Raw genomic sequence first — 24887 nt, forward strand, 5'->3', positions numbered from 1 at the left:
GCAAGGACCGACTCGGCGGGGGCGTGGATCGGGATGGGATGGATGGGTGGATGAGCTCTGCGGCTGTGACGGTGGCGGTGACGGTGACGGTGGCTGCGACTGGGACTGGGACTGCGAGGATGATGTTAGTGCGTTTCCTGTGCGCTTACAGTGCCCTTACATATGCATATGCACATGCACATGGATGGCATGGCATGGCATGGTATGCAGTCGTTGGCAGGAACGCTGTCGCTCGCGTCGCACCTCGACGAAGAGGAAGACGAAGCTCGAAGCCCGCCCGGGGTGAAGCCAGGCTTGAGTTAGGGGTGCGCTGGTTAATATCTGGACCGCCGAGTCCTGCTGTTATGCCGCAAACGGCTGCGTTGTTGTTATCTGAGCATTTACTGGGTGGAGGTGAGGGCTGAGGACTGAGGACTGAGGACTGAGGACTGAGGACACGGAGCTATCTTGGAGACTATCGACCGTTTGGCGTCGTTGGGAGTGAGGCTTGCGGATGAGGGCGTTGCGGAGGGCTTGGCTGGCTGGAAAGACAATTTTGAAGGAATGTATATCCAAATACGAAAGAAAAACGAAGGTAGCTATATCTGATAGGGGCGAGTTGGTGGCCGTCGGATGGGAATGGAGATGGAACGAGTTGCCCAGATGGTGGACAAGGACTGCCAAAGGATCCGAGCGCTAGAAGGGGAGAGAATATCACGCTCGGTAAAGGGATTAGTTGCTGAGCTATCCATGGCAGGTGGAGGGAAGTGCTAGTACTTGATCTATCGCCTGGCCGTACGTGAGAAACTAAGGTTTTTTTTGAGCTCTACTTCCCTTATTTTACTTGAGAAATACATCGTGGATTTGCTGCCTAGGATTCGACCTTTAGGGCAATCCGGCTGTTATGACCTCCATCTTAGAACAGGATTTACAGCGGCTTCCCGCGACGATGAGTGAAAGCGGAAACTTGGGTCAGATAGAGCTCAATTTGCTGTTTCTTTCTGTGATTTTGCTGGCTTTGTAGAGGTAGTGAGTGGTCTGCAATTGATGTTTTGTTCTAGACAGGCGAACAGAAATCTTTCCCAGCGGGTTAAACATGTGGGGTTAGATCTATTTGTTTATCTCGATCCATATCAATCTATCGATCTGACAGCTAAGAATGATCTCCATTACCCCTCATGTTCTCTAAGGCATTTCATCCTACTCGTAATTGATCGTACTCAATAATCCCATCAATTCAAAACTACGACCGCCTTCGCTCAACGATAGCAGCAGAACACCACGACTGACTCACAGCGCAATTCGCCACCACGCGCCAGGCCCCAACGCGTCTACATGTCTAGGCAGCATCCCCCTAACAAGGAAATGAATACAAACAGTCCAAAAATACGATACCTGATCTGTTTTTACCGCCTACGTGGGAGCGAGGGGCAGCATTGGACCCCGCGCGCTCTCGAAGTTGCAGTGTGCTTTCAATTCCAAGGTAAAAGTGGGTCCGCAAACTGTCACTCCTGCCACTACAAAACCAAGCTCTTTATCCCTGAGACACCGACCTTCTGGATTCTTTCTCCTTTACGCCTAGCGTGCAAACTGATGAAGGTGAGTGGTGAGTCGCTGGCTTTTGCTCTTCACCGAGCACCCCCTATCACGTCGCTGATTGGCTCACGCGCAGTGGGACTTAGGGCTAGGTGAAACCCAACGCTTGGACCTCCTCCTGACTCCAATCGACAGCAAAGAGTACGTTCTTTCTAAGCAGATTTCGGAACTTCAAGAGAAGCCCCGGCCTATCTGCTGCTTGCATTGCCTTTCACCGCCTCTCCTTTCGGACTCACATTTACAATTTCTTTTTCTCTCATTGCCGCCTGAGGCAGTAACACAATGCGCGCGGACGAGGCCGTGCTGGCTGCGAATAACCTCATCGGCATGGCTAGCAATACCCTTCTCCTGCTTGACGCTGAGACTGAGACTGAATCTAAAGGAGAGGCTCAGGTAGAGAAGAGGAAATGTACCAAGTGTAGGAAAGAGAAGGATCCTAGCGCGTTCCAAAGCGGCGGCAACCACAAGACCTTCGTGACGAAGAGGTGCTCCGAATGTCGAGAGGCTCTTAAAGCAGTACGTTCTCTGATCTGTTTTCTCCTGACATCATCCGCGTCTCTTTAGACGATAGACGCGGATTTCAAGCAATTGGCTAACAGCAGTAGACCCGTGCTCGTCTACTGATCAAAGCCACCAGCGAGACCGAGAACGACCCCTCCAAGCAAATCTGCACCAACTGCTGGAAGACCATGGATGCATCGAACTTCCTCTCAGCTAAGGAAGGCAGTGATGCCACTAAGGCTAAGACTAAGACCTGCGCCGATTGTAGACACAGAACGGTAAGTGCGATTCATTTTGCATCGCTGCCTCCAGTAGAATTGAATTCATGAGTACCCGTTTTGAATAGGGTCCCGGACGCAAGAAGAGAAAGCTCGAAGCTCAGCTCCAGAATGAGCCTGTCCGGCCTGCCCCCGTCCTCACTGCTCCCACCCCTGACCTCTACGAAGACTGGGACAAGAAGCGCTGCGCGCGGTGCGGCAAGCTTCAGGATCTTGGCCATTTCTGGTGCGCACGCAGCGAAGGACCTACTTTGGACAGCTTCATGGAGTGTCGAATGAATAACAAACGAGTAAGTTTTCTCTTGACTCTTTCTAATCTGGTGTTTCTAGACACCAGTAGCTAATTCTATTGGAATTACAAGAGCAGGAAAAACTCGCAAAGCACCGTGTCCACCTCAGGCAGTCAAAACAAGGCGGAAGGTCTCCCCTCTGGCCCTGGCGTCAACGAGGTGGAGGATTCTGCGCTTGGGGAAAGGGTCTTGCCGGGACTTTCCGACGAATATGACAGGTCTGCACGCGAATGGCATTATAGGATTGAGATGCTCGCGGCGGCTAATCCTTCGGCGGCTATGTACTATGACACTGACGCTGCTGGCCGGTTGGCTGGCAATGAGTCGTAGAGTAGATGCCGCGTGAAAGCCAAAACTGCGAGTCTGTCAACAAGTCATGAGCAGATTGGCAGTAATACTGGGTTTTTTCAGGTGTGGCTGGGTGCTTTCGATGGTGGTTTTCGTCTTGTTATGTTTCAACGCCTACGCAGTGTTGTCCCTTCTGTTCTGTTTTGAGTAGCTAGCATTCGATTCCACAACGCGTTTCTCAATTTGACTCATCTAGCTAGTCAAACAAGAGCATCCGCATGATCGTAGCAAACAGACTCGAGATCCTACCTTTCCGTAATAGGCAGTCGGGTTGAGCGAGTTGCTCGAGAGAGCCCTAGGCCAAGATCGCAACGAACGTAACGTTTGAGGCATTTGCAACACTCAACAGACGGAATTAAGTCAATTCCGGCCGTGGGCAGTGAATTCTGAAGTTCTCACGAGGTCTTGGCATGGCTGTTTCTCGAGTCCTCGTGCCCCCGCCCTGGTTTACTTGATCTGAGGCTTTTCTTCTCTTCTCCCACCACCATCCTCTTCTCTTCACCATCTCTCTCCATCCATCTTCACACTTCTAAAACATCTTATTCTGAACTGTTTCATCAATTCAAAACTCAACTAGAACTTGTTAGTGAATCAAATATCATCAAACCGACAAATCATGTCGTATCCCATCCCCAACACCTCTGTTTTCCCTTCCCTCCCCTCTCTCTCCCCCATCCCCTCCACCTCTCCTGCCGGAACCCAGGAAGAGAACGCTACTCTCCTCGCCGCACTCTCACAGACGAACCAGGCAGGTTCCCAAGATGGGCCTGCCAAGAAGGTTTGCCGAGAGTGTGGCATCGAGAAAGACCTGTCCGAATTCTACGGGGTCACGGGCAACAAGTCACGATCTGTCAACTGCCTGCCGTGCAGGACTACAAAAAGGGCCGTAAGTTCTCGAGTCCTCTGCCAAGCTGGCTAACAGATGAGAGCCAAGCGCGCTAGGAAAGCTTAGCTAACAGCTGGAGCAATAGAACCGCACTCGACACCTCACCGAGAAGATGGCGCGCGAGGGAAAGCTGCAGACACATACGCTCTGCGATCGCTGCAACGTTGCCCGTGAGAATGCGAGCTTCCTCGACGCCAAGGGCAGGGTGCTCAAGTGCTGTAAGAAGTGCCGCCAAGGCTTCACTAGCGTACGCTCCATCCCCTTCATCGTGCTGCCGCCCCGCGGAAAGAGCTAACCTAACCGTCTACAGAGCGAGAACAGCAAGAAACGCAAAGCGGAAGAAGAAGCTAAAGAACTCCACCAAGATGGCAAGAAACGTTGCAACCGTTGTCACAGAGTCTGGGATATCAAGGACTTCTGGAAAGGCAGCAGATACCTCGCTGGATGCCCGAACTGTCGGGTCCGCTTCGGCGGAGTACGTCTACCTTGCTGTCTTGTATGAGCACTTATAGCTAACTGACCGTGATAGTACCGCAAGCGCACCGCTGAACAGAAGAGAGAGCTGAAGAGAGCCGCTGCTGAAATGGACGATGACGAGGAGGACGGCACCGAAGCCGAAGGCACCGAGCGTGCTGCGAAGGTTCCTCGCGTCCAGGAAACTTCCAAGTGGTGCAGCCAGTGCCATAGACACCGGCCCTTGTCATTCTTCATCAGCACAAGAAAAGAAAACCCGAGGAACTGCATGATCTGCCGTGGCTACGGACATAAGGTATGTGCTCTCTTCTACCTCTCCTCCTGTCCTGCCAAGAACACAAGCTAACAGAACCTCGCAACGACAACAGTGGTACCACAACAACAAGAATGACAGAAAGGCCAAGGCTGCTGCAAACCACGCTTCCGCCCTGGCTCCCGGTGAAGAAGAGGAAGAAGAAGAGCAAGACAACAAGGATCAGACGGCTCATCACGAGCAGGTGATGGGCCAGCCCGCTGCCGCCATCCCAGACCAGCTCGGTGCGACTGCCAACAACATCAGCGATGCTCGTCCCCTCAGCCAGGACGCTGAGCAGTACAACAGCGACCGTCGTGGAAGCAACACAACCATCGACTCGTTCCCTGACTCCGTGTTTTCTAACACTTCGTCGCTGCTCAGCAGCACGACCAACCATACTTTCACCGAGCCGGTGAATACTATCAACTCTATGCCGTCGGTTTGGCCCGCTGATTACAATTACGACTTCAACGGCACCAACAACTCATGGTGCAGTGGCACTCCTAACCATGATGGCAATTGGCCTGGCATGATGAACGATAATTATGGCTCCTTTTCCTCTTCTGGTCAAGGTCAATCTTACCCTTTCGCCCCGCCTGGCCTTACCAACTCCAACGGCATCCACCCTCCTGGCTTTATCGACCCCAACGGCATTTATGCTCCTGGTCTAGCTCCAGCTTTGAACAACTTTTCTGGCATCAGTGGCACCCAGGGAAATGCGGGGCTCGATCCTCTTTTCTCTTCCGGCCAAGGTCAACCCTCCGCTTTCGCCCCTACTGGCCCTACCAGCTCTAACGGCATCCACCCTCCTGGCGTTCCCGACTCCAACGGCATTGACCCTGCTGGTCCAGCTCCGTCTTTGGAAACTCCTACTAGCATTAGTGGCACTCATGGAGATCCGGGGCTCCATAATCCTGGCCTTACTGACTCCAACGGCATTGACCCTGCTGGTCCAGCTCCGTCCTCGGAAACTCCTACTGGCATCAGTGGCACTGATGGAGATGCGGGACTTACCAGCAATGCCAACGTTCAAGGAACATCGAACGAGGATTACAACGCCTTCAATGAGTTTCTTAGCGACATGGGGTGGCTAGATGATGGCTGCATTGACGAACCTTTGGACGGTTCCAACGCACAGGCAGGTACCACAAACCTGACCAACGTACAGAGCCAGAACACCTTCATGGGCAACATTGACCCCAGTGTCCTTGAATCAGCCGCTGCCCTCAACCCGGTCAAAGAAACACCTCTTGTACCTGCTGGTGCCAGTCGGAAGCGAAAGAGAGACGATGGCCAAGAGCCTGTCCTCGATCCCTCGACTGCTGTTCCTAACTCTAGTGATGGAGAGTCTGTCGACCCTACTGGCGCGGGTAAGAAGCGAAAGAAGACTGCTGACCAAGGGCCTGTCCCTGATAGCTCGGCTGATCTTCACAAAGGTAGTGATGGAGAGTCTGTCGGCCCTACTGGCGCGGGTAAGAAGCGAAAGAGGGCTGATGACCAAGAGCCTGTCCTCGATTCCTCGGGTGCTCTTCCCAAAGGTAGTGATGGAGAGTCTGATGCACCTACTGGCCCAAAGAGAAAGAAACAGAGGGTTAACGACCAACCTGCCCCAGTCGAAAGCCCTAGCATACCTCCCGCCGCTCAGGACACAATGGCCACTATCGATCCTGCTCTCATCAACTCCTCGGCGGCTTTCCCCACCCCTATCGAGGGAGACTCCGTCGCACCCACTGGCGCCAAGGGACAGAAGCAGAGAGTCAACGACCAACATGCCGCAGTCGAAAACCATAACATACCCCCCGCCGCTCAAGACACCACGGCTTCCACAGAGAGTGCTGTCGTCGACTCCTCGGCGGCTCTCCCCAGCCTTATAGAGGACGAAGACACCGCCCCTGTCGATATGCTGCAGGCATTCAGGCATGTGTATAGCAGCCAACAGCCTACGGCGCTGGATGCCGGGGAAGATGACTTGCCGAACATCCAGATTCCCTACTACGAGGAACAGGATAATGAATTCAGTTTGGATCCCAATCTTACACTCGAAGAGTTGCTACAAGGCGCCCTTGATGGGAGCGGCAATTGGGACTTCTGCTAGATCTCAGTTGCCACCACAGGCTCCTCTTCTGACGTTTTAGTTCGCAACGCACCACCACCTCTCCCATTTTATCGTTTTTTATTCACCCGTCAATCTTCTATCTGCTGTTGACCATTTGGCGCCATGAATTCGGCATGTTTCCCAACTCTTTTTATCTTTTATCCACCTTACCGAAACCCACTATCGTGGCATTTCTTCTCGATGTCGAGGACTGGCCGGTGTCTTTATGCCCAGGAATTTGGCCTTTCCTTTTACAGTTCTTCCGCCTTACCTCACTCTTCTTTCTTCTTGCTGCAGATACTGCAGTGTTCATGAGCTATCTCCGAGTTCCCGTGTTAAGGAATCTCGTATCTCTGCTGTCGCGCGCGATCGAGCCGGTGTTGTAAACAGGCTTTCGACGCTGCCGGCACAGGACCACGAAGCTACTTGTGCGGTTCAAAGGATAGCTCGAGACTCGTTACGAGCGGGTGTGTTGGGAGAATCTCTCTTTCTGCTGTTAGCGCATATGAGCCGTCGTCTTATACGGGCGTCAACGCTGCTGGCCGGAACTACGGATGCTCCTGGCACGGCTGGAGTTCCTGGGGTTCTCAGTCTTGTCGGTGTATGGATCTATCTACTCCTTTTGCCAGATCCACCGACGGATCCTTGACAAGCTGTTCCTCTCCAGCCAGCTCCTTTCCAACCAGATCCTTCTTGAGCAAGATCCTGGGTCATCCAGATCCTCGGATATCCGAACTCTCCTACAACCATTTCTTCCAACACCCGATTCCAGCTGCAGCCATATCCTCCCTGCAGCCAAACTCCCCACATCCGAATCCTGCTGCAGCCGTAACCCCCCTGCAGCCAATTCTCCCCACACTCGAATTCTGCTGCAGCCGTACCCCCTGCAGCTAAATCTTCCTGCAGCCGTACCCTCCTGCAGCTATTGGCTTGGTCGTGCGTTCTGTTCTGGCTTGGTGATGCGTTTCGTTTTGGTTTGGTCGTGCGTTCGTCGTTCTGTTTTGGCTTGGTCGTGCGTTCGTGCTTTAATCCTTTTCATGTACCGCCAGTGTTGTTTTTGCTGCGAGCGTGTGTGTTCGGCGTTCTGTCCTTTCCTTTCCATGTACGATAGACAAGGCGTTTTCTTTTCCCTTCATGTGTGCGTCAGGAATAGCCTGGCCTTTCTAGCTAGTTTTCCTTTCTGAGAGTTCACCGCTTGGGCCTTGGTTGATTAGATAGTTCTTTCATGTACGATAGAGAGGGCGTTGTTTTCTCTCTTTTTTCTTTCTTTCTTTTCTTTTGGCTTCGAGCGTGCGTCCCTTCTGCGGGTATGGCGGTTAGTCCTTCGGCGTTCTGTCCTTTCCATGTACGGTAGAAAAGGTGTTCCTTTGCTTTCAGCATTCGTCAGGAATACCCTGAGCTTTTAGTTAGTTCTCTTTGCTGCGAGCTCGCCGCTTGGTCTTTGGTCCTTGGTCATTTGGTTAGTGCTTTCATGTATGGTAGAGAAGGCGTTGTTTTGGCTTCAACTTCAAGCGGGCGTTGGGATACAGTTCATGTTATTAGCTAGAGGAGAGCCGTTAGAGTGAGAACGAGATTGAGATCAGGACAACAGGACAAAGATTAAGACCAAGAAACCAATACAAGGCAATTTACGAATCCACAAATACTACCTTCGTCGTATACATGCCTAGATAGAGGAATTACCGTTAACGGTTAGAGTAGATCGTTAGATCAAAATCAAAAGATAGAGACGAATCCATTTCAATTTGTAGATCTACTGGATTTCTGCTGTGAACAAGCACAGAGAGCAAAGCCAGCAAGAGCACAGCCCCGAGAAGGCAAACGTCAGCAAAAGCAAAGACCTTTCGCAGCTATAGTAGAGCCGCTAGACCTAGACAAAGGCCAAGGCCAGGGCCAAGAATCTAATGTAAGCCAATTTACACATCTACAATATTCCTTGATACGAACGAGGCCAGCGAAAGCAAAGACCATTGATAGCTAGAGTAGAGTCACTAGCCCAGAAACCAAGATACAGAGATGAATGGATTTCAGCTTATGAATTTGCAAGTATTCTATTGCGAACAGGCATAGAGGTAAAGCTAGCAAGAGCAGAGAAGAGAGCGCAAGGCCCAGCGAATGCAAAGCCCAGCGGCTGCAAAAACTGTTAACAGTCAAAGTAGAGTAGCTAGCCAGGAATCGAGAGACAATCCAATTCAATTTACCGATTTACAAAACTTCTGCAGTTTATCGAGAACAAGCCCAGGAAGAGCATAGCCCAGCAACAGCAAAGCCCGTCAACAGCTAGAGTAGAATTGTTAAACCAAGACTTAGAGACGAAGTCAATTCAATTTCCAGATCTACAAGTGCTCCCTTTGGGAGCAAACCCAGCGAGAGCAAATTCCAGCAGAGCAAAGCCCAGCGAGCAAAGCCCAGCAAGAGCAGAGTCCTTCGAGAGCAAATTCCAGCAGAGCAAACCAGCGAAAGCAAACACAGAGTCAATTCTCTCCCCAGTCCCCGTTGCGTCATTGCCAGTACATGGAAGGTAGTGAATATAGCAGTGTGATCATTTGTAGAGGAGTGGTGTTGTGTCTGGGACATACACATACACCTACACCCTCCTCTCTTCCCTTCCTCACCATCCTTCAACACCATCATTCACCCATCTCGTCTATCTCTCTATTCACCCTCTACACCCCAAGCATTTTCTCATCAAACAGTAACCATCTCCATCACTCTCATCTCTCAAAATGGCCCCAACCCTCCGCCCCCGCCCTATCCTCCCCAAACGCGCAAACCAGACCCTCCCTAGCGCCTTCAGCCAGGCAATGGAGGAGGCACCAGCAGAGCCCACAGCGGAAGCCCTCGCAGAAGCCGAAATCGCCGCAGCTGAGAAGGCAGCAGCCGCCAAAGCAGCCGCCGAGCTCGATCACATCCGCAAGGCACTCGAGAACACCAAGTTCTGCAAGGACTGCAGGCAGTACAAGGATCTTGAGGAGTTCCGCAAGCGTGTTGACAAGCACTTTCGTGAGAAGGAGAGGAGGACTTGTATGGAGTGTAGGGTTAAGAGGCAGGGTGTGAGTTTTTCTATTTCCTTTTCTTTTCTTCTGCTTTGTTGAATAGGGGAGAGGGGAGAACACAAGTGTAACTACACTACATACACCACGACAGCAAAGGAGCCTAACTGTGCTACTGCTAACGCTAACGCCGACAACTAGGAACGCATAACCAAAGCGCAGGATCTAAACGCTGATCTCGTGCCCGAGGGTAAAAAGTTTTGTCGCGGGTGCCAGAGGGTCTTTCCCATCGAGGAGTTCATCAGCGAAGGGGAAACTCGTGTGACTTGCTACAAGTGTCGATCCAGGCCTGGAAAGCGCGGCGTAAGTACCCTCTTTCTCTTCTTTCTTCCTGTGTATACTGGTTGGTGTAGCTAACGCGTTCGATGACAGAAAAAGCTACGAAAGGGCCGTCCGGTGAACCAGGTTGCCGTCGTTGACGAGGAGCGCGATGCTACCGGGCAAGTCGTGAAGAGACGTTGCAACCTCATTTGCAAGTCTATGAAGGATATCGATCTTTTCAAGGACGTTCTTACCGGGAAGAACACGCTGAAAGGTTGCCAGCCCTGCCGCGATTATCACAATGCCGTATGTCTATCTTGTTTCTGAGGCTTGTAGGCTTAAGCCAGAGTGTACTAACTTTATTAGCACAATGCTCGATACCGGGCGAAGAAGAAGGCAGAGGCGGCTTTGGCTGCTGGTGCTAGTGCTGGTGCTGTTGCTGAAGATGATGCAGAGTTGGACTCGGATGGCTTGGATGCTGAAGCTGAAGCTGACGGCGACTCGGATTCGGATTCTGACGACTCCGATCTTGATGCCCCGTATGAAGAGGTGCCGGAGGAACAGAACGTGGTCTTTGGTCAATTCAACCACGATGCCATGGCGATGCCTCGCCAGTCTCAGGGCCAGGTCCACGAGGGTATCGGACTCAATGACAACGGTACCCAGCAGGCCGGTGTTGACAACGTAAGTCAACTTACCTCCTTCCAAACCCTTCTCGCATCTCTTGAAGCTTACAGTGCTAATAATACAGCAGCCACTGCCTAATCTCAACGCTGGCTATCCATCATTCACCCCTGAAGTCAACCAGCAGGCCACTGCGTCTTTTGATTCTTCCCTTCAGTTCCCCCAGCTCGCTCATGAGGCTCCGGCTTTCATGCCCACCGACTCCCAGCTTGCTCCAGTGGCGTCTGCTACCTTCCCCACTGACCCCCAGCTCATGATCAGGTCGGACTCTGGTGTCTCGGTGGATTCTGAAGCTGATGAGTACGCGCGCATCTTGAAAGAGTTCATAGTTTTCCCCTCAGATGACGAGGAAGAGAAGGACGAGGAAGACTTTGACGTTTCGATGTGGATGCTGGACGACGATGAGATCTGAGTGATCTAGGGAGTCACATCATGGCGGACTTTCTCCTCTAGCTTTAAACGATTGCATGTAGCGTTTGATCATGTTCTTTGAGAACTCGGTGGTGATACTCTCTTTGGGCGTTTTGTGGGAGGAATGGATACTAGGATCTTGGTCATGATCAATTTCTTAGCTTAATACAAATCGAATCGAGATTACTCAAACCATGGTATTCAATGCATTTAGCTCGATCGCTCTTTTCCTACATTGCCTCTTCCTCTTCCTCTTCCTATCTTTCAGTTTCCTGCTGGTGGCAGGGTACCGTCTGGTGCTCACAACAGCATGAAACATTACTCGCGCCTGGTAAATTAAAGTAAGAAACAAGCTTTAGGAGCTTACATTTTACTTCGCAAGAGTTAGCCATCCCGATAAGTATGATTTCTTCCGGGGATGTTGAGTCTAGACGTTCGGCTTGCCTTTCGGTTCCACCCCTCCGCAGCCTTCTCACCTCCAAGCTACATGGTCTTCAATCCCAACTTCCCCACCCACTTCACACCCAGCCAAGCCCTGTCCAGTCTTCTTTCATCCCTTCTAGTTTTAAGGAGAAAATACACTCTGATGTTATCGTTTATAGAGCAGGCAGCAGCGCTCTTTTAATCTCCCCATCTCTGCCTCGACATCGAAGACGAAGCCGAAGCCGAAGCCTCGAGGGTCGATGCAGCAAAACAACGCGCACCAAGCGTTGAACCTCGACAAGCTCGCTTCTCCTGCTTGCTGCCTACTACCCAGGAAGCTTACCCTTTCTGCCTAGTTTTGGCTTCCTCTATAGTTTCGATATCAACGTCAACTCCAGCATCCATCGTCCCCGCGTTTCTTCCTTTCGCATCACCCCATGAGTCAACACGACATCTCTATTTCGTTTGGAAATCTCTTCTGCTCACATGGAGGTATACGTCACTGTATCCACGTCGTACAAACAAAATGGAAGAGTTTTACGCTCTTCTGATCGGGGCTTTCGAGCTTTGAAATCGGAGTGCAGCACTCACGTGTTTTCGAGTCCCGCTGAAGGTGAAACTCTCGAGTGATTCATGGATCTCGAGACTATTTGTCTTGAATAACCCGTGTCTTACCTAGTTTCGTAATGAAGATGCGATGTACGTGTCCTGACCTACCTTACTACTTCTCCCTCTTTCCTCACTGCCCGCCTTCCTGCCCCTGTGTCCCTCACGACAAGGTCATGATTACAAAGCCGAAAGGAATGAAGACGGGCAGCAGGTCGAGATACTAATGACTCTCTCATACAGAGCTCTAGACGTTGCACGCAGACTCCATTCTCTGTATAGTTGCCTTGCCTTGCCTTACCTCGCCGCCCGCCGAATCCGTCCGTTCCCTCTCCCTACCTACCTCCGAAGCGATCATCGTCGCGACGGAAAAAGAAGATCGAGAAAACAAGAATCGAGCGATTGGACAAATAACGATCGGGGAATATAACAAGTCAGGGAGGAGAGGGAATACAACAGTTCTCTTGCAGAGCAGAGCGTCGATTACAGCGTGTGTATCTGCGTCGATCAGTTCGCAAACTCGGATCCTTGGCGGGATATTCGCAGGTGAAGAACATGAACGAGGATGGAAACATGGCGAGTCTTTTGCAGCTGGAGCATCAAGTAATCACCTTGGAGCGTTCGAGGATGAAGACTTGATGCCTTAGTGACAGAAGTGATGCTGTGATGGCTGCGCAAATGGTGGTGGATGAATTAGTTAGGGCTGGCAAGCTCGCCGTCTCTGTACGGTACCGTAAGGCCCAGGCCTAGGCCCAGGGGAATGGATGGCGCGGTGGGGGCGGATTCAACCCATTGAGTGCTTACTGCTCGTTCAGATTGACGAATGAGCTTGAAGAACAGAAAGCCTTTTGAAAAGTCTGATGAAAGAGCTCGAATGGGCTCAAATTAATGGCTTGTTGTCTCGGACGGACGTGTGGGCTGGCAGGCAGGCACATAAAGCCGGTGAGATAGCGTGCTTGTTGGCCTAGGGCTTCTCCTCTGCAGACGCACTCTACTTCATGGCAACAAGATACGTGGGAACAGAACCCTGAGAAGCATTCATTGAGCAGGAAGCATCATCAAAGAGCTGTGGTGCAATTGGTGATGGTTATTGTTATTGCTCCTTTCTGCCTCGGTTTTCTTTTGTCATTGGCATTCTTTTCCACGCCTACTTCCTACTTTCTACACCATCCCAGGCCACTATAGCGCCTCGAACGTTTCGAAATACCCTACTTAAAAGCGCCTCGAACTAATGATAGTCCTCTCTACTGAGAGATGAGGCCTTCTTATACTCGGATCACACCCTTCGAATCGAACCGCCAAGGACAATCCCACGCCACTTCAAAGCGAAAAACCAAAGACACCCCAGTGCCGACAAAACGTCCAAAAGATGACAAGTCCAAGAAAAATCTCAAGTTCCGAAGAAATCACATATCACCTTCTCATGCTCGCGCATAATAGAATGCGTTCGTCATACAAGCAATGTGCAAGCGCAAATGGAAACGCAGCCGCAGACCGACCGAAGCTCGATCCCAACCTTAACCCTAACCCGCAGCTTCGAAGCCCAACCGCCGACGTACCACGTACCAACACCGTATCACGACTGCGAAACGCAGCTCTACATCCAGGAGAAGATATCACGATTCTTAGTTCATTACTTCGAATGACTGGAGAGCGGAAAAAACGCATCAATCAATTCCTGCCACTGTTAGGAGGATATGGATTGCGTGCCGTGTGTGTGTATTCCTCTAACTCGACATGACTCGGTTCTCCCAAACCCACCTAGCTACTGCACTTCAGCCTCCCCTTCCACGCTTAGTTCAAGTCCCGTCGCTTTCAGCGCATCAAACTAAACTAACAATTATCTGAATTGAGATAGATAGAATCCTCCATCTCTCCCCCGCCGCTGTAACAGCGTCCTCGAACCGAACCGAACCGAACCGAAAACCTGATCCCAATCCGACCATCTCGATTCCGACCTACCTGCGGTTTCCTTCCTTTCCCTTGACGATAACGCTTTCTCTCCTATCCGAGCAGCTCGATAAGTTGAGATAATATGATCGATGGTATAAGCGGCGAAAGGGTGTCGAAAAGCGAGGTAGTAAAACAAGGATAAGAACGTGAAAGAACGACTGAAGGGGAGACGGAGGAAACAAAGGGTTAATAACTGGTTGGGCTTAGGGTGGGCGATGGAGGAGCTAGGTATAGCTTTGCTATATGGTTTATTGTCGCTGTCGACAAATAAGCTACCTGTCGAGCTTGCCACAAGATGAGATGAGGACTACTGTTGTGATGATTAGAGCAGCGATGGCCGGCTCAAGGTGGAAGAGAGCGAGGCGGTCTCAGGACGAGAGGGTAGCTCATGTACTGTTAAGGAATGGAAATGTGTCCGTCGTGGCAGGCGTTTCACCTTACTTGGAAACTCGATTAGTTAAGGTTGTATCACGAATTCATTGGTGCAGGAACCTAAAGGGCATGTAGTATTGACAGTGTTGTTATCATTATGGCATCAAGGTCTTACTGTAGCTGCCGCTTTCCCACGCAGTCCAATTGTGTTCTTTTAACAGCCTCAATCCATAGCAAAAGCCAAAACCAAAACCTCGGGCCTCACACTACCCGGTTTAGCATCAAGCCCCATCGTCCATGTCATCGTTGTTCCCGTCTGAAACCCTTCTGTCGCCTTTTCCTCATTTATTCCAATTCAATTCGCCTCTGTCACCCCCCTCGACCCCAACCGGAGAATACCACGTGTCTCTTTAATTCTCCGCCGTGGCTTTGAAGCTCGTCAGACCCCGTGCTTCATGAACAGCACGACCTGACCTCTCGTCAGATAGCATTTGCATCTTATACGCGTGGGAGAGAAGATGTTGCGAGGGGGGAGCAGTTGAAGACGGACTTGAAACTGGTTCTTGGATCTGGACGCGTGAACGTGGAGGAGATACGAGATTCGTTTTGTTTTGGAGGAGCTGGGCCGAGCCGTACACCATAGGCTGGTTATAGCATGCAGCTTCTAGCCGGTTGGAGAGAGCGGCACGGTATGCTAGCTGGACGGTAGATGTTGAAGGGTATGCCGCACTGCATGTAAACGCCTGCCGGTGGTGGAGTGGGGGACGGGGACTTCGAACTGGCTATTTGAGTTTCATATTACTATAGAACAGGGCAAAAGGTAGGGTAGGATAGGGTAGTTCAGTTGACATAATTGTAATGATGATCGAGGGACAGACGTACCTCTTCGAGATACCGTACCCAGCCACCTGCACAAACTGGATCTGGATTTTCTCGCTCGAGACACGCTCATCCTAACACTTGATTTCCATTCGAGTGTTAGCTTACAACGGCTCGTCTCCATCTTCGGAAGCAGTTTTGAGAGGGAAGATGGACGTGGCCGAGCCGGTCCCATCTTCGAATGTTCGCGTCGGTGCCGGAGATTGCGGGAGGATGCAGCGTGCCCTTCTAGTAGTTATTCTCAGAGTTGGCGTGTAATTAGTTCTGATATCATGTGAGATAAAAGAAAGAGAGCTACTACCATGGCATGTATATGTAATTGCCGTCTCACAGGGAGATACTCCGCGATGACTGCGATAGACTTGCCGAAGCCTTTCTCTGCGAGATCGAGGACGAGTGCGGTGTTAAGACCGATGCTTCCTGCGTTGCTCAGTTAGAAGAAAAGCAATGCTGGGTTAGCAGACGGATATCCGGCTTAAAAGACGTGATTAACTCACCCAACGATCATGATGCCTTTCTTCGAGGATCCTTCCTTTCATTTTGGACCGTGGTGTGTGCTATGTTGCCAATGTCGCAAAGATGCGTGAGGTCGAGTGTAGAGACACCGGTCAGATCGTAATGTTGATAGTGAGTGTCAGTTCATCAAATAGTGTCTTTTGCACAAAGGAGAGGAACCAACAGTATGCCGCAGACTAATATTGAGGTGAGGTGGGTAATTCGTAGGCCAGGCCACCGCAGGACCTCCCATACACCACACGCAGCCGGCGGGCGAAGACTTCGAGGTCCAGATTCTACATGTTGCTTCCTGCACCAGATCATCTCCAACAACCGTGTAAGAAGTATACATCTCTGCCAAGCTCTGTTCATTAAAAATCCCGTGCGCTATTCACTCCAAACTACCCTCTCCCTCTCCCAAATTCCTCGACGCACCCAGCCACTCCGCACTAACAAACTCCAACCCCTCCCTCAACCACCCATCCTCCAACGTAGCCAACGCATCAAACCCATGATCCCCAGGCCGAACAACAACCCTCATCCTACAACCCGGATCAACACTCCTCACCCTCTCCACAAACCTTCCCGTCCCAGCCACCGGCACCGCACTATCCTCCCTCCCATGCATAACCAGCATAGGCGGCAGCCACGTACCCTCCACAATCCTCTCAATCGGGAACAAAACCGGCTCATCTCCCAGGAAATCCAATAAACGCCCGTTCTGGACCATCGCTAGCGCGAGGTCCAGTCTGTCTGGGGGATCAGCCTCTGTTAGAGCTGGTGGTTTGCAGGGTGCGGTTTCCAGAGACGATAGGAAGGTGTCGATTAATTCGTTGGGGAAATTCGAGACCCCGACGATGGGTTTGGCGGATGCTTGGGTGTAGAAGTCCGAGGTTAGATCGAGCATTGGGTAGAGCGCGATGAGGGCGCGGGGGCGCGTGTAGTTTGATAGGATCGATTGGAGGGCGAGGTAGCCGCCTGGTAGAATATCACATGTCATGGGGTAAACCCGTCAGTCAAGCTCTTTCCTGACCTAAGCGTAGTAGTGAAAAAGGTGAGTTCTGTTAGCAGGCAAGCAACCCACCTGCGCTCTCCCCGACCAGTAAATACCCCTCTAAATCCAGCATAAGGTCAGACACTACGCTCTGCGGCCCGCCGGCATCGAACCACCGCCAGAACTCTCTCATGTCATCCAGTATATCCACCCCTTTGACCTCGGGAAGGAGTCGATAATTCGGGCTGACGATGACAGCGCCGTGGTGCTGCGCGTAGAGGAGGATCCATTTCGAGAACCAGCCGGGGAAGAGGCTTGAGCCTGTGACCTGGATTTGATAACAGATTAGACTTGGCTTCATTTTCTAGTCATACTGAAGTCTAGTATAAGAATAGAGAGAGAGAGAGAGGTCGCCATACAAGAAAGCCACCGTGAATCCGCACGATAACCGGTCGGGGTTGCTTTTGCGGTGCTGACGCGGGGAGAGTCTTCGGGACGAGGACGTCGACGGCGATTTGGATGCCAGCGGACTTGTAGTATGTGCGGGTGATGGTGAATGGGTCGAATATGCTTTCTGGGGTGCTTTTTAGCAGAGAGACTAGGTTGTTGAAGCTGGTTGTGCGGTCTTTGTCTGCGACTGAGGCCATGGCTGGATGAGATGGGCAAACGGATGAAGCGGGGTGAGCGTTTTCTTAAGGTCTAGCTGGCCCTGAGTACAAAGAACCGAATGTGGTTTAGGTGGTGATTACTTCGTTTGCAAGTCTGCAGATTTCTATTTTCTGCTTATGATTCTATAGATCTCCGTCTCTAATCTCTCTGAGCACTCCAAGACGTATTTGTCTAGCCACCTTCAGTATTGCGAAACAGCCTAGTCTACGGTCTATTTGGGAGAGCACATACCTCCATAAGGAAGAATCTGGGACGCAATGACCCCGCCAATCTTACTAGTCCGATCAGCAAACCAGAACAGATTCGCAAGGCCTTCCCAAGACCCTGAACCTGCGGCACGGCCGGACCTCTCGGGGAAATGGTTGATCGAGAACGACAGCCCCCAGCCTTCAGTATGATCCTCAGGCATTGGTATCAGGGGTGTCGGATTAGCTAGATGCGGCTTTGCCACAGGGACACTTTCGTTGCTGTACCTTGGCTGGTTAGGAATCTGGTCTTTGAACATCTCGTCAACGGTTTCGGGTTTGAGCAGCTGAGTTCCTGATTTTGCGTCGGTGCCATCATTCAACAGTACAGATATCAGTCCTGGGTCTGTCAGTCTATAGCAAAGACACAGATAAAACTGAAATACAAACGTAAAAAATGCGTCGGCTTCCCAAAACACCCATGCCCGCCAGCACAGAACATCTGCTTCCCCACCTCCACCTTCCAAGTCAACGGAGTCTGATACAAATGATCAATATGCATCAAACTGCCATCGTCAGCCCTCCGATGGAGATACGCCAAATTGGACCCCTTGACCAGCTTCAACGGATAAAAAGAAACTTCCATGCCCAGCGGCGTCAGGATATTCCGCGAAAAGTACTCTTCCAACGCAAGGCCGGCCACCCGCTCAATAATAAGACCTACCCAGTCCATCGACGTGCCGTACTGGAATTTCTCGCCGGGCTGGTTAACAAGTGGCTTGGTCATCATGTCCTCGCGGGAGCCAGAGAAGTCGTCGAATCCGATCGGGCGGCCGTACTCGGCTAGGTTTGAGTCTTCGAAGGCGTAGCCAAAGCCAGCTTCTAGTCTTAGCAGGTTATTTAGATAGGATTTGTCTTGCATACCGGTGTGAGTCAATAGCATCCTTAACGTGATCCTCCTCTGTTTGTCTACGAGCTCAAACTCCCCATCAGAACGGCGCCTCAGCACCTTGACAGCCGCTAGCTCCGGTGCAATACTTTCTACCTGCTCCGCGTCATCAAGCTTAAGCCTGCCCTGTTCAACAAGCTGCATGCACGCAACAGAAGTTAAGAGTTTCGTGAACGACGCAACCCAGAACACCGTGTCTAGGGTCATTTTCTTGCTGCATGATATACCCACTGTCCCCGAGGCGTACTCGAAGAACGGCTCGCCGTCATTTCGGATTGCGCCGTAGACGAGGCCGGGGATTGTTCGTTTGGGGTCGGCGGTGTAGCTGTCCGCGATGCGCTGGAGGGTCTGTCTGTCGGTTGCTGAGAGGGTTGTGGGTGGCATGATGGGGTGGTTTTGTGTAACTCGCTGTTAGAGATGGATAGATCGGATTTGGCTGTCCTAATGCGAATGGAATGGGAATGCGATTGCTCTAATCCACTTGAATCGGGTCATGTGGTTGGGCTGTGCTGGTCCCGCGTAGAGAGACCGGGTGAGTCTCGTGAGGATATCCCTACCTAGCTTAATTGCAACTCGAATTGTCAATCTCCCTCACGACGTGAGTTCATCGTACAACCCCGCGGGAGCACGAAATCCAGCGAGTGCGGGGTATGCATGCGATGGCCATGAAAGGCAATCCGCCTCGGTCCTCTAACATTTCCTCTTTCGGTGCGACGCCCAGACCAATTCCCTATAAGGAATATCAACCGCAAGCCCAGGCTCTGAATCTTCCGGCTACAGCTATAACCCAAGACAGCTTCAAACTACCAGTCCTCTCTTCAATCAAATCATGGCATCCTACCAATGGCTCCCCAACCCCGTCGGCGAGATGCTCCGCTCCTCCAACCTGGCAACCACAGCCCGGGTCCCTCTATCGGGAACCCTCGTCATAACAACCGGCCATGTCGGCGTCGACCTGCAAACGGGCCAGCTGGTCACCTCGTCTCTCGACGCAGAGTTTAATGCGATTTTCGACTGTCTGGACGCAGCGCTGGAGAACGCTGGTGTGAAAGCGGGTCTAGCGAGCGCGCATAAGATCGTGGCGTACTTCACGCACGCGGAGTATGAACAGGTGATGCTGGGGATTTTCCGAGGAAGGTATCCAGAGAGTACGCCGACGTGGACGTCGGTTGTTGTAGCGGGGATTGTAAATGAGGGGGTGCATGCGGAGGTGCAGGCTGAGGCTGTTGCAGATACCTAGCTACCTAGCAAGATAAACTAAACAACAAGGCGTGACGAGGACATTGCATTGCATTGACGGCTCTAGAGTAAACCCCGGGCCTGACAAGGAACGAGCATTCCTAACGCGGAAATTCTACCTCCTCTAGCAACTCTAAGTTATCACACCCGATCCGGCATCCTATTAAACAAATTCCCCCCATCAGCCCTCTCCTCCTCCACACTCGGCAACATCCTCACCACCCTCGCCGGCGCCCCCAGCGCAACGCAATACGCCGGCAGACTCTTCGTCACCACCGCGCCCGCGCCAACCGTGCACCCTTTTCCGATCCGCACCCCAGGCAGGATAACCACGTTCCCGCCAATCCAGCAGTCATCCTCGATATACACGGGGTGTCCGAACTCGACGAATTTAATCCGGGACAGAACGCTGGTTTCGTGGCCGGCGCTGTAGATGGATACGTCGGGGCCGAATTGCACTCTGTTGCCGATTGTCACGAGGGAGGTGTCGAGGATTGTGAGGCTATTTATATCACATTTTTTATTAGTTTCTAGAGCGTGGAGTAGGATTTCCGGTAAGGTGAGGGAGGAAAAGAGAAGATGTATGACGAACTTGAAATTCGCAAAACAATTTTCTCCGATAATCACATTGCATCCGTAATCCGGTAGGAACGGCGCCTCGATCACCGTTCCCTTGCCCACATTCCCGAGCAGCTCAGCTAGCAGTTCTGTGCGCTTTTCTGCGATCTCGGCTTGCGTGCCGGTGTTCGGGTCTAGGGTGTTGTATTTGTGGGTTAGGCCGCGGGCGCGGTGCCGGCTTTCTAGGAGGAGGGGGTGGTTGGGGTTGTATCTGTTTGAGGAGTACTGATGTCAGTAGTCCATTAGATCGAGAATAGATTTTTGTGTGGATAGGCAGATAGAGCCTACAGCATTCCGGAAATCATCTTCTCGTACTCCTCGCACCAGGGGGTGTTTTTGAGGGTGCGGGCGAGGGAGATGATTTCGGGGTCTTTTTCGTGCTTTGCCATTGTCGGGAGAGTGAAGAATGGAGGGTTGGGTGCTCGGCAAGAAAGAGTTGTCAATGCAAGGTACGTTGGAATAGTCAGGAGAAGGCTGAGAGACTCTGCTGCTGTCGTGCAGTCAGGATGAGGGGCAGTGCTACAAGAGCCCCTCACGGTTAATGTATCTTAAAGCGGCGTTTGTGAAACGTGGATCTCCCCTTTAGGAAGTATTTCTGTGCTCGGGTGGAGAGTCTGATGGCCCTCGTGCATATGGTTTACAGCTCACGTCGTACTGCTTTCCATGGGGTTGTCAATTCCACTGCAACAGCATACAGTCGGGAAATGAAGACTAATTACACGTTATGAACGCCTACAAACTCCTTCACCCTGCTGTACTTGGCTCAACAGTAAACAGCATCTAGATCTTACTCCCACCGGCGCCTTTCTCCCTCCTTTCCTGCCGCAACTCTCTAGCCACCGCTCTTGCATTTAGAACCCCCTGCTCCATCGCCCCATCAATAGCCGCCCTCCACCCATGTGCCCAGTCCGCAGAAGCAAAAAAGACATCTCCATGGCGTTCCTGAAGAGCTTCCTGGTACTTCGTCATATACCCCGGCCTCCACCACGCCGGCCCGCCTTGCGAGTACGGATCAGAACTCCAATTGTGAAAGATCTGTTCAACCATCTTAGTTCACCACTCCGAGATATAATAATAGGGACAACTGTACCAATCTCTTCACATCCATCGGATGCAACCGCTTCAACTCCTCCACAGCCTTCTCCGGATGCTTTTCAGGAACGAAATGCGGCCGCTCATCAGCCCCAAACGCCGTCACATGCACATCGCCAGTCGACAACACCCCATCCGCATACCCATACATTAGTAGCGCTGGATACCGCATCCCATTCCACCTCTCCAGCTCCCTGCCACCAACATCAGCATGGACCTTGATCATGTGATTCACATGCCCGATCTCAACGGCTTCCCGCTTCGCCTTGGGCAACGGCGGCTGGAAGGTAATATCCTTGAGGACATTCAACGGGATAGTCGAGATGACCTTCCTCGCACGAAAGACCTCTCCATTGATCGTGTGGACAGTCACCCGAGAACCCCCACTCCCATTCTGTAACTCCTGACTCTGCGAAATAGAGCTCACAGGCATATCAAACGCAAACTCCCCACCCGCCTCCACCCCCTCCCCAAAAACCCCGCGCGCAAGCATACTCTGCCCACCCCGTAACTTATACCGTAGCCACACATCCCCAAAGTTCTCGGAGCTGTGCATCAGCAGCGCATGCGAGCGGATCATATCCCACAGCGAGGTATTCTCCATCGTCCCGCCGGAGATATGCAGGAGCAGGGAAATGAGCAGCCCGCGCTCTATAGCGGAGAGATCATCCTTGATCTGCTCGTACCGGTCTTTGCATGACAGCCGGTCCCATTTCTCGACTGTGCTGCGGGGGACGATCGGGTTGATGAGTTGCGCGTGTGGAAGGGGGCAGATTGTGCGGGTGAAGTGGCCGTCGATGTTGATGAAGGTGTCCCACGCGTGGGATTGGAGGGTTGTTGCGGCGGCGTGCGGGAGGGTGCGGGGGGTTGCGTCTGGTGTTGTTGTAGTTAGTTGGAATTGATATTGCTGAGCAGAGGAGAGGAGAGGGAAGAGCTGGACCTGGACCTGCCTGGGACGTTGATGCTGTAGTAGCCCTTCTCCATCTCGGCGCTTCCCGTCGTAATGACGTCTCTGTCCATCTTGTAGCGGACCATCTCGCGGAAGAGGTAGCCCATGTGGTGCGTTACCCAGGTTCCGCCCATTTCGTAGATCAGGCCTGCGCTGTGAGCTGGGTTTGCTGGGGGTGTGGTCGGGCTGGGCTTACCGTTGTGCTTGACGCTGTAGGTGCGTCCGCCGATGCGGTCTCGCGCTTCGAGGAGTAGGACGGAGTGGCCTGGAGGCTTGGTTGGTATTGATATTTTGTGGAGAGAGGGTGAACGTACCTTCTAGAGCTAGATCGCGCGCAGCTACCAGCCCAGCATAACCGGCGCCTATAACAATCACATCGTACACCTCGATACCAGAGGTGGACCGCTGAGGACTGATAACAGCATCGGTTTCCAACCCGGCGGTGATTCCATCGTTAGGAGTCCAGGTATACCCATCGCGAGACCTAGGCGCCATTGCAGATGCACAAGAGTTCTAAAGACAGAGCCATACCGGCGCTTCTTACTTGACCTCCCCTCTTAATACGGCCACCAGGAAATCCGTCTCCGCCGCTCCTCATACGGTGAAGACATTAGGTTCAACTCAATCCTGATAGCTGCGCTTCCCCGGCAGAGAACAAAGAGGTACCTCCAGATCAGCCTTGCCGTCAACAAAGAAATGAAGCGCTAGTCTGCAACAGGAGATGTCGCACTTCACTCTGCTGTAGCTTTCGCCGGATCTGGTGTTCTTTGTTTATCATGGCTTGTACCTTGGGTTATTGGTGAGTTGAGCAAGCCAGCTCGATCTCCAACTGGGGCTGGAGTTGGGATGTTTGCCGCATTGGGTAGGACGCCCAGCTGCTTTCGGGAAGTATAACCTGTCCAATCATGCTCCGGTCGATGAGCATAGATCTCCAGAACCAGTATAGACAAAGAACAAGCCATACGAGGAAGACCGATACATCCTATCTCGGCAACCGGGGATGGTGCAGGTGCAGGCCATGGTTACGCATTACGCCATCGCAGAGAGACGAGGGAGGGGAGCTATCCAAGCTCCAGTCTAGGATGTTACCAGCGAGCAGAATACAGTCGCTACTCTTATCAACCGCACATCTCACTATCAAGACCCCTCAATCCTTCACAATTCAACAACATTCTCTGCTGGCCAACTCCAACCATGCCCGACTTTAAAGGCCTCGACCTCACCGGCAAAACCGCCATCGTCACCGGCTCATCGCGGTACGCTCCCCCTCCCAACTTACCCCTCACACTCCCTCTAACAGTGGTTGATTACAGCGGTCTCGGCGCCGCCATCGCCATCCTCCTCGGCAAACGCGGCGCAAACGTAGTCGTAAACTACATCTCCCCCTCCAGCCGCGAGCGCGCCGAAAAGGTCGCCGACGAAATCACGCAGAACGGCACACAAGCCGTCGTCGTGCAAGCAGACGTAGGGCAGATCAGCGAGGCGCCGAAACTCGTTGAGGCGGCGCTACAGATTAGCAGCTCGGGGAAGATTGAGATTCTGATCCATAAGTAAGTATACTTACTCCATTGACATTGCGCTTCGAAATCGCCTATCTCATCCTACCTAGTGCTCGTCATCTAATCTAATCTACTCTAACGATACTGTAATGAATAGCGCCGCGCAAGGCAACGAAGCGCCCCTCACCGAAACAACCGAGTCCTTCTACGACAGCCACTTCAACACAAACGTCAAGGGGCCTATCTTCCTGACGAAAGCTGTTGAGCCGCATCTGCCCAGAGGCGGGCGGATCGTCTTTATATCCTCTGCTGGTGCGCGGCTCGGCGTTGGCGGGCAGACTGTGTACGCAGCTACGAAAGCAGCGAATGAAGCACTGGCCCGGACCTGGGCGAAGGAATTAGGGCAGAGCCATGGGATTACGGTCAATTCGGTGAATCCGGGGCCGATTGCTACAGGTTAGTACACTTACTGGTTATACTATAACTATCGTGAGAGACTCGAGACTAATGAGTGTCTACTACAGATCAATGGTTCCAGAGCGATGAGCAGTTTCTCAAGGATATGCAGCCGCTGATTGAGTCTACGCCGGCGGCGGCCAGGGTGGGCGAGGTGGATGATGTTGCGCCGTTGGTGGCGTTTCTGTGCTCGGATGATGCGCGGTGGACGACGGGGTCGACGCTTTCTGCTAATGGGGGGTTGTATAATTAGTAGTTTCTGTGGGTTGTGGTTTGTGGTTTGTGGTTTGTGGTTTGTAATTTGTGGTCTTGTGATGATAATGAATTACTGTGCTTATTCTCGTGAACCAACTGGAAT

General features: G+C 52.0%; 8 protein-coding genes across 8 annotated transcripts; 5 read left to right on the top strand and 3 right to left on the bottom strand.

Annotated features, from left to right (window-relative positions):
- Positions 1-1857: 1857 nt before the first annotated feature.
- On the top strand, positions 1858-2974 carry BJY04DRAFT_215020 (uncharacterized protein; the record flags this gene model as incomplete). The annotated part of the gene is made up of 4 exons (XM_073715370.1): positions 1858-2091; positions 2181-2354; positions 2423-2644; positions 2717-2974. 4 exons carry the CDS (start codon positions 1858-1860, stop codon positions 2972-2974), a joined length of 888 nt encoding a protein of 295 aa, XP_073574371.1.
- A 634-nt stretch (positions 2975-3608) lies between these two features.
- BJY04DRAFT_215021 (uncharacterized protein) lies at positions 3609-6742 on the top strand (the record flags this gene model as incomplete). Its single annotated transcript, XM_073715371.1, has 5 exons — positions 3609-3878; positions 3964-4125; positions 4189-4353; positions 4408-4647; positions 4721-6742. 5 exons carry the CDS (start codon positions 3609-3611, stop codon positions 6740-6742), a joined length of 2859 nt encoding a protein of 952 aa, XP_073574372.1.
- A 2726-nt stretch (positions 6743-9468) lies between these two features.
- Positions 9469-11152, top strand: BJY04DRAFT_215022 (uncharacterized protein; the record flags this gene model as incomplete). The annotated part of the gene is made up of 5 exons (XM_073715372.1): positions 9469-9795; positions 9937-10098; positions 10168-10362; positions 10423-10740; positions 10808-11152. The coding sequence occupies 5 exons, from the start codon at positions 9469-9471 to the stop codon at positions 11150-11152; spliced, it is 1347 nt and encodes a 448-aa protein (XP_073574373.1).
- Positions 11153-15483: 4331 nt separating this feature from the next.
- BJY04DRAFT_215023 (alpha/beta hydrolase) lies at positions 15484-17520 on the bottom strand (the record flags this gene model as incomplete). The annotated part of the gene is made up of 5 exons (XM_073715373.1): positions 15484-15612; positions 15716-15804; positions 16315-16857; positions 16964-17201; positions 17293-17520. The coding sequence occupies 5 exons, from the start codon at positions 17518-17520 to the stop codon at positions 15484-15486; spliced, it is 1227 nt and encodes a 408-aa protein (XP_073574374.1).
- A 125-nt stretch (positions 17521-17645) lies between these two features.
- On the bottom strand, positions 17646-19060 carry BJY04DRAFT_232974 (serine hydrolase domain-containing protein; the record flags this gene model as incomplete). The annotated part of the gene is made up of 4 exons (XM_073719850.1): positions 17646-17713; positions 17774-18127; positions 18178-18606; positions 18652-19060. 4 exons carry the CDS (start codon positions 19058-19060, stop codon positions 17646-17648), a joined length of 1260 nt encoding a protein of 419 aa, XP_073574375.1.
- Positions 19061-19505: 445 nt separating this feature from the next.
- On the top strand, positions 19506-19916 carry BJY04DRAFT_215025 (YjgF-like protein; the record flags this gene model as incomplete). Its single annotated transcript, XM_073715374.1, has 1 exon — positions 19506-19916. One exon carries the CDS (start codon positions 19506-19508, stop codon positions 19914-19916), a length of 411 nt encoding a protein of 136 aa, XP_073574376.1.
- A 1397-nt stretch (positions 19917-21313) lies between these two features.
- Positions 21314-23069, bottom strand: BJY04DRAFT_215027 (flavin monoamine oxidase family protein; the record flags this gene model as incomplete). The annotated part of the gene is made up of 5 exons (XM_073715375.1): positions 21314-21568; positions 21624-22532; positions 22583-22722; positions 22771-22839; positions 22889-23069. 5 exons carry the CDS (start codon positions 23067-23069, stop codon positions 21314-21316), a joined length of 1554 nt encoding a protein of 517 aa, XP_073574377.1.
- A 699-nt stretch (positions 23070-23768) lies between these two features.
- On the top strand, positions 23769-24782 carry BJY04DRAFT_205694 (SDR family NAD(P)-dependent oxidoreductase; the record flags this gene model as incomplete). Its single annotated transcript, XM_073713625.1, has 4 exons — positions 23769-23830; positions 23888-24124; positions 24231-24529; positions 24598-24782. The coding sequence occupies 4 exons, from the start codon at positions 23769-23771 to the stop codon at positions 24780-24782; spliced, it is 783 nt and encodes a 260-aa protein (XP_073574378.1).
- Positions 24783-24887: the final 105 nt, after the last annotated feature.

This window comes from Aspergillus karnatakaensis (genome assembly GCF_047715665.1).
Source record: "Aspergillus karnatakaensis strain CBS 102800 unplaced genomic scaffold BJY04scaffold_9, whole genome shotgun sequence".
In the NCBI taxonomy this organism is placed as follows: Eukaryota; Fungi; Ascomycota; class Eurotiomycetes; order Eurotiales; family Aspergillaceae; genus Aspergillus; species Aspergillus karnatakaensis.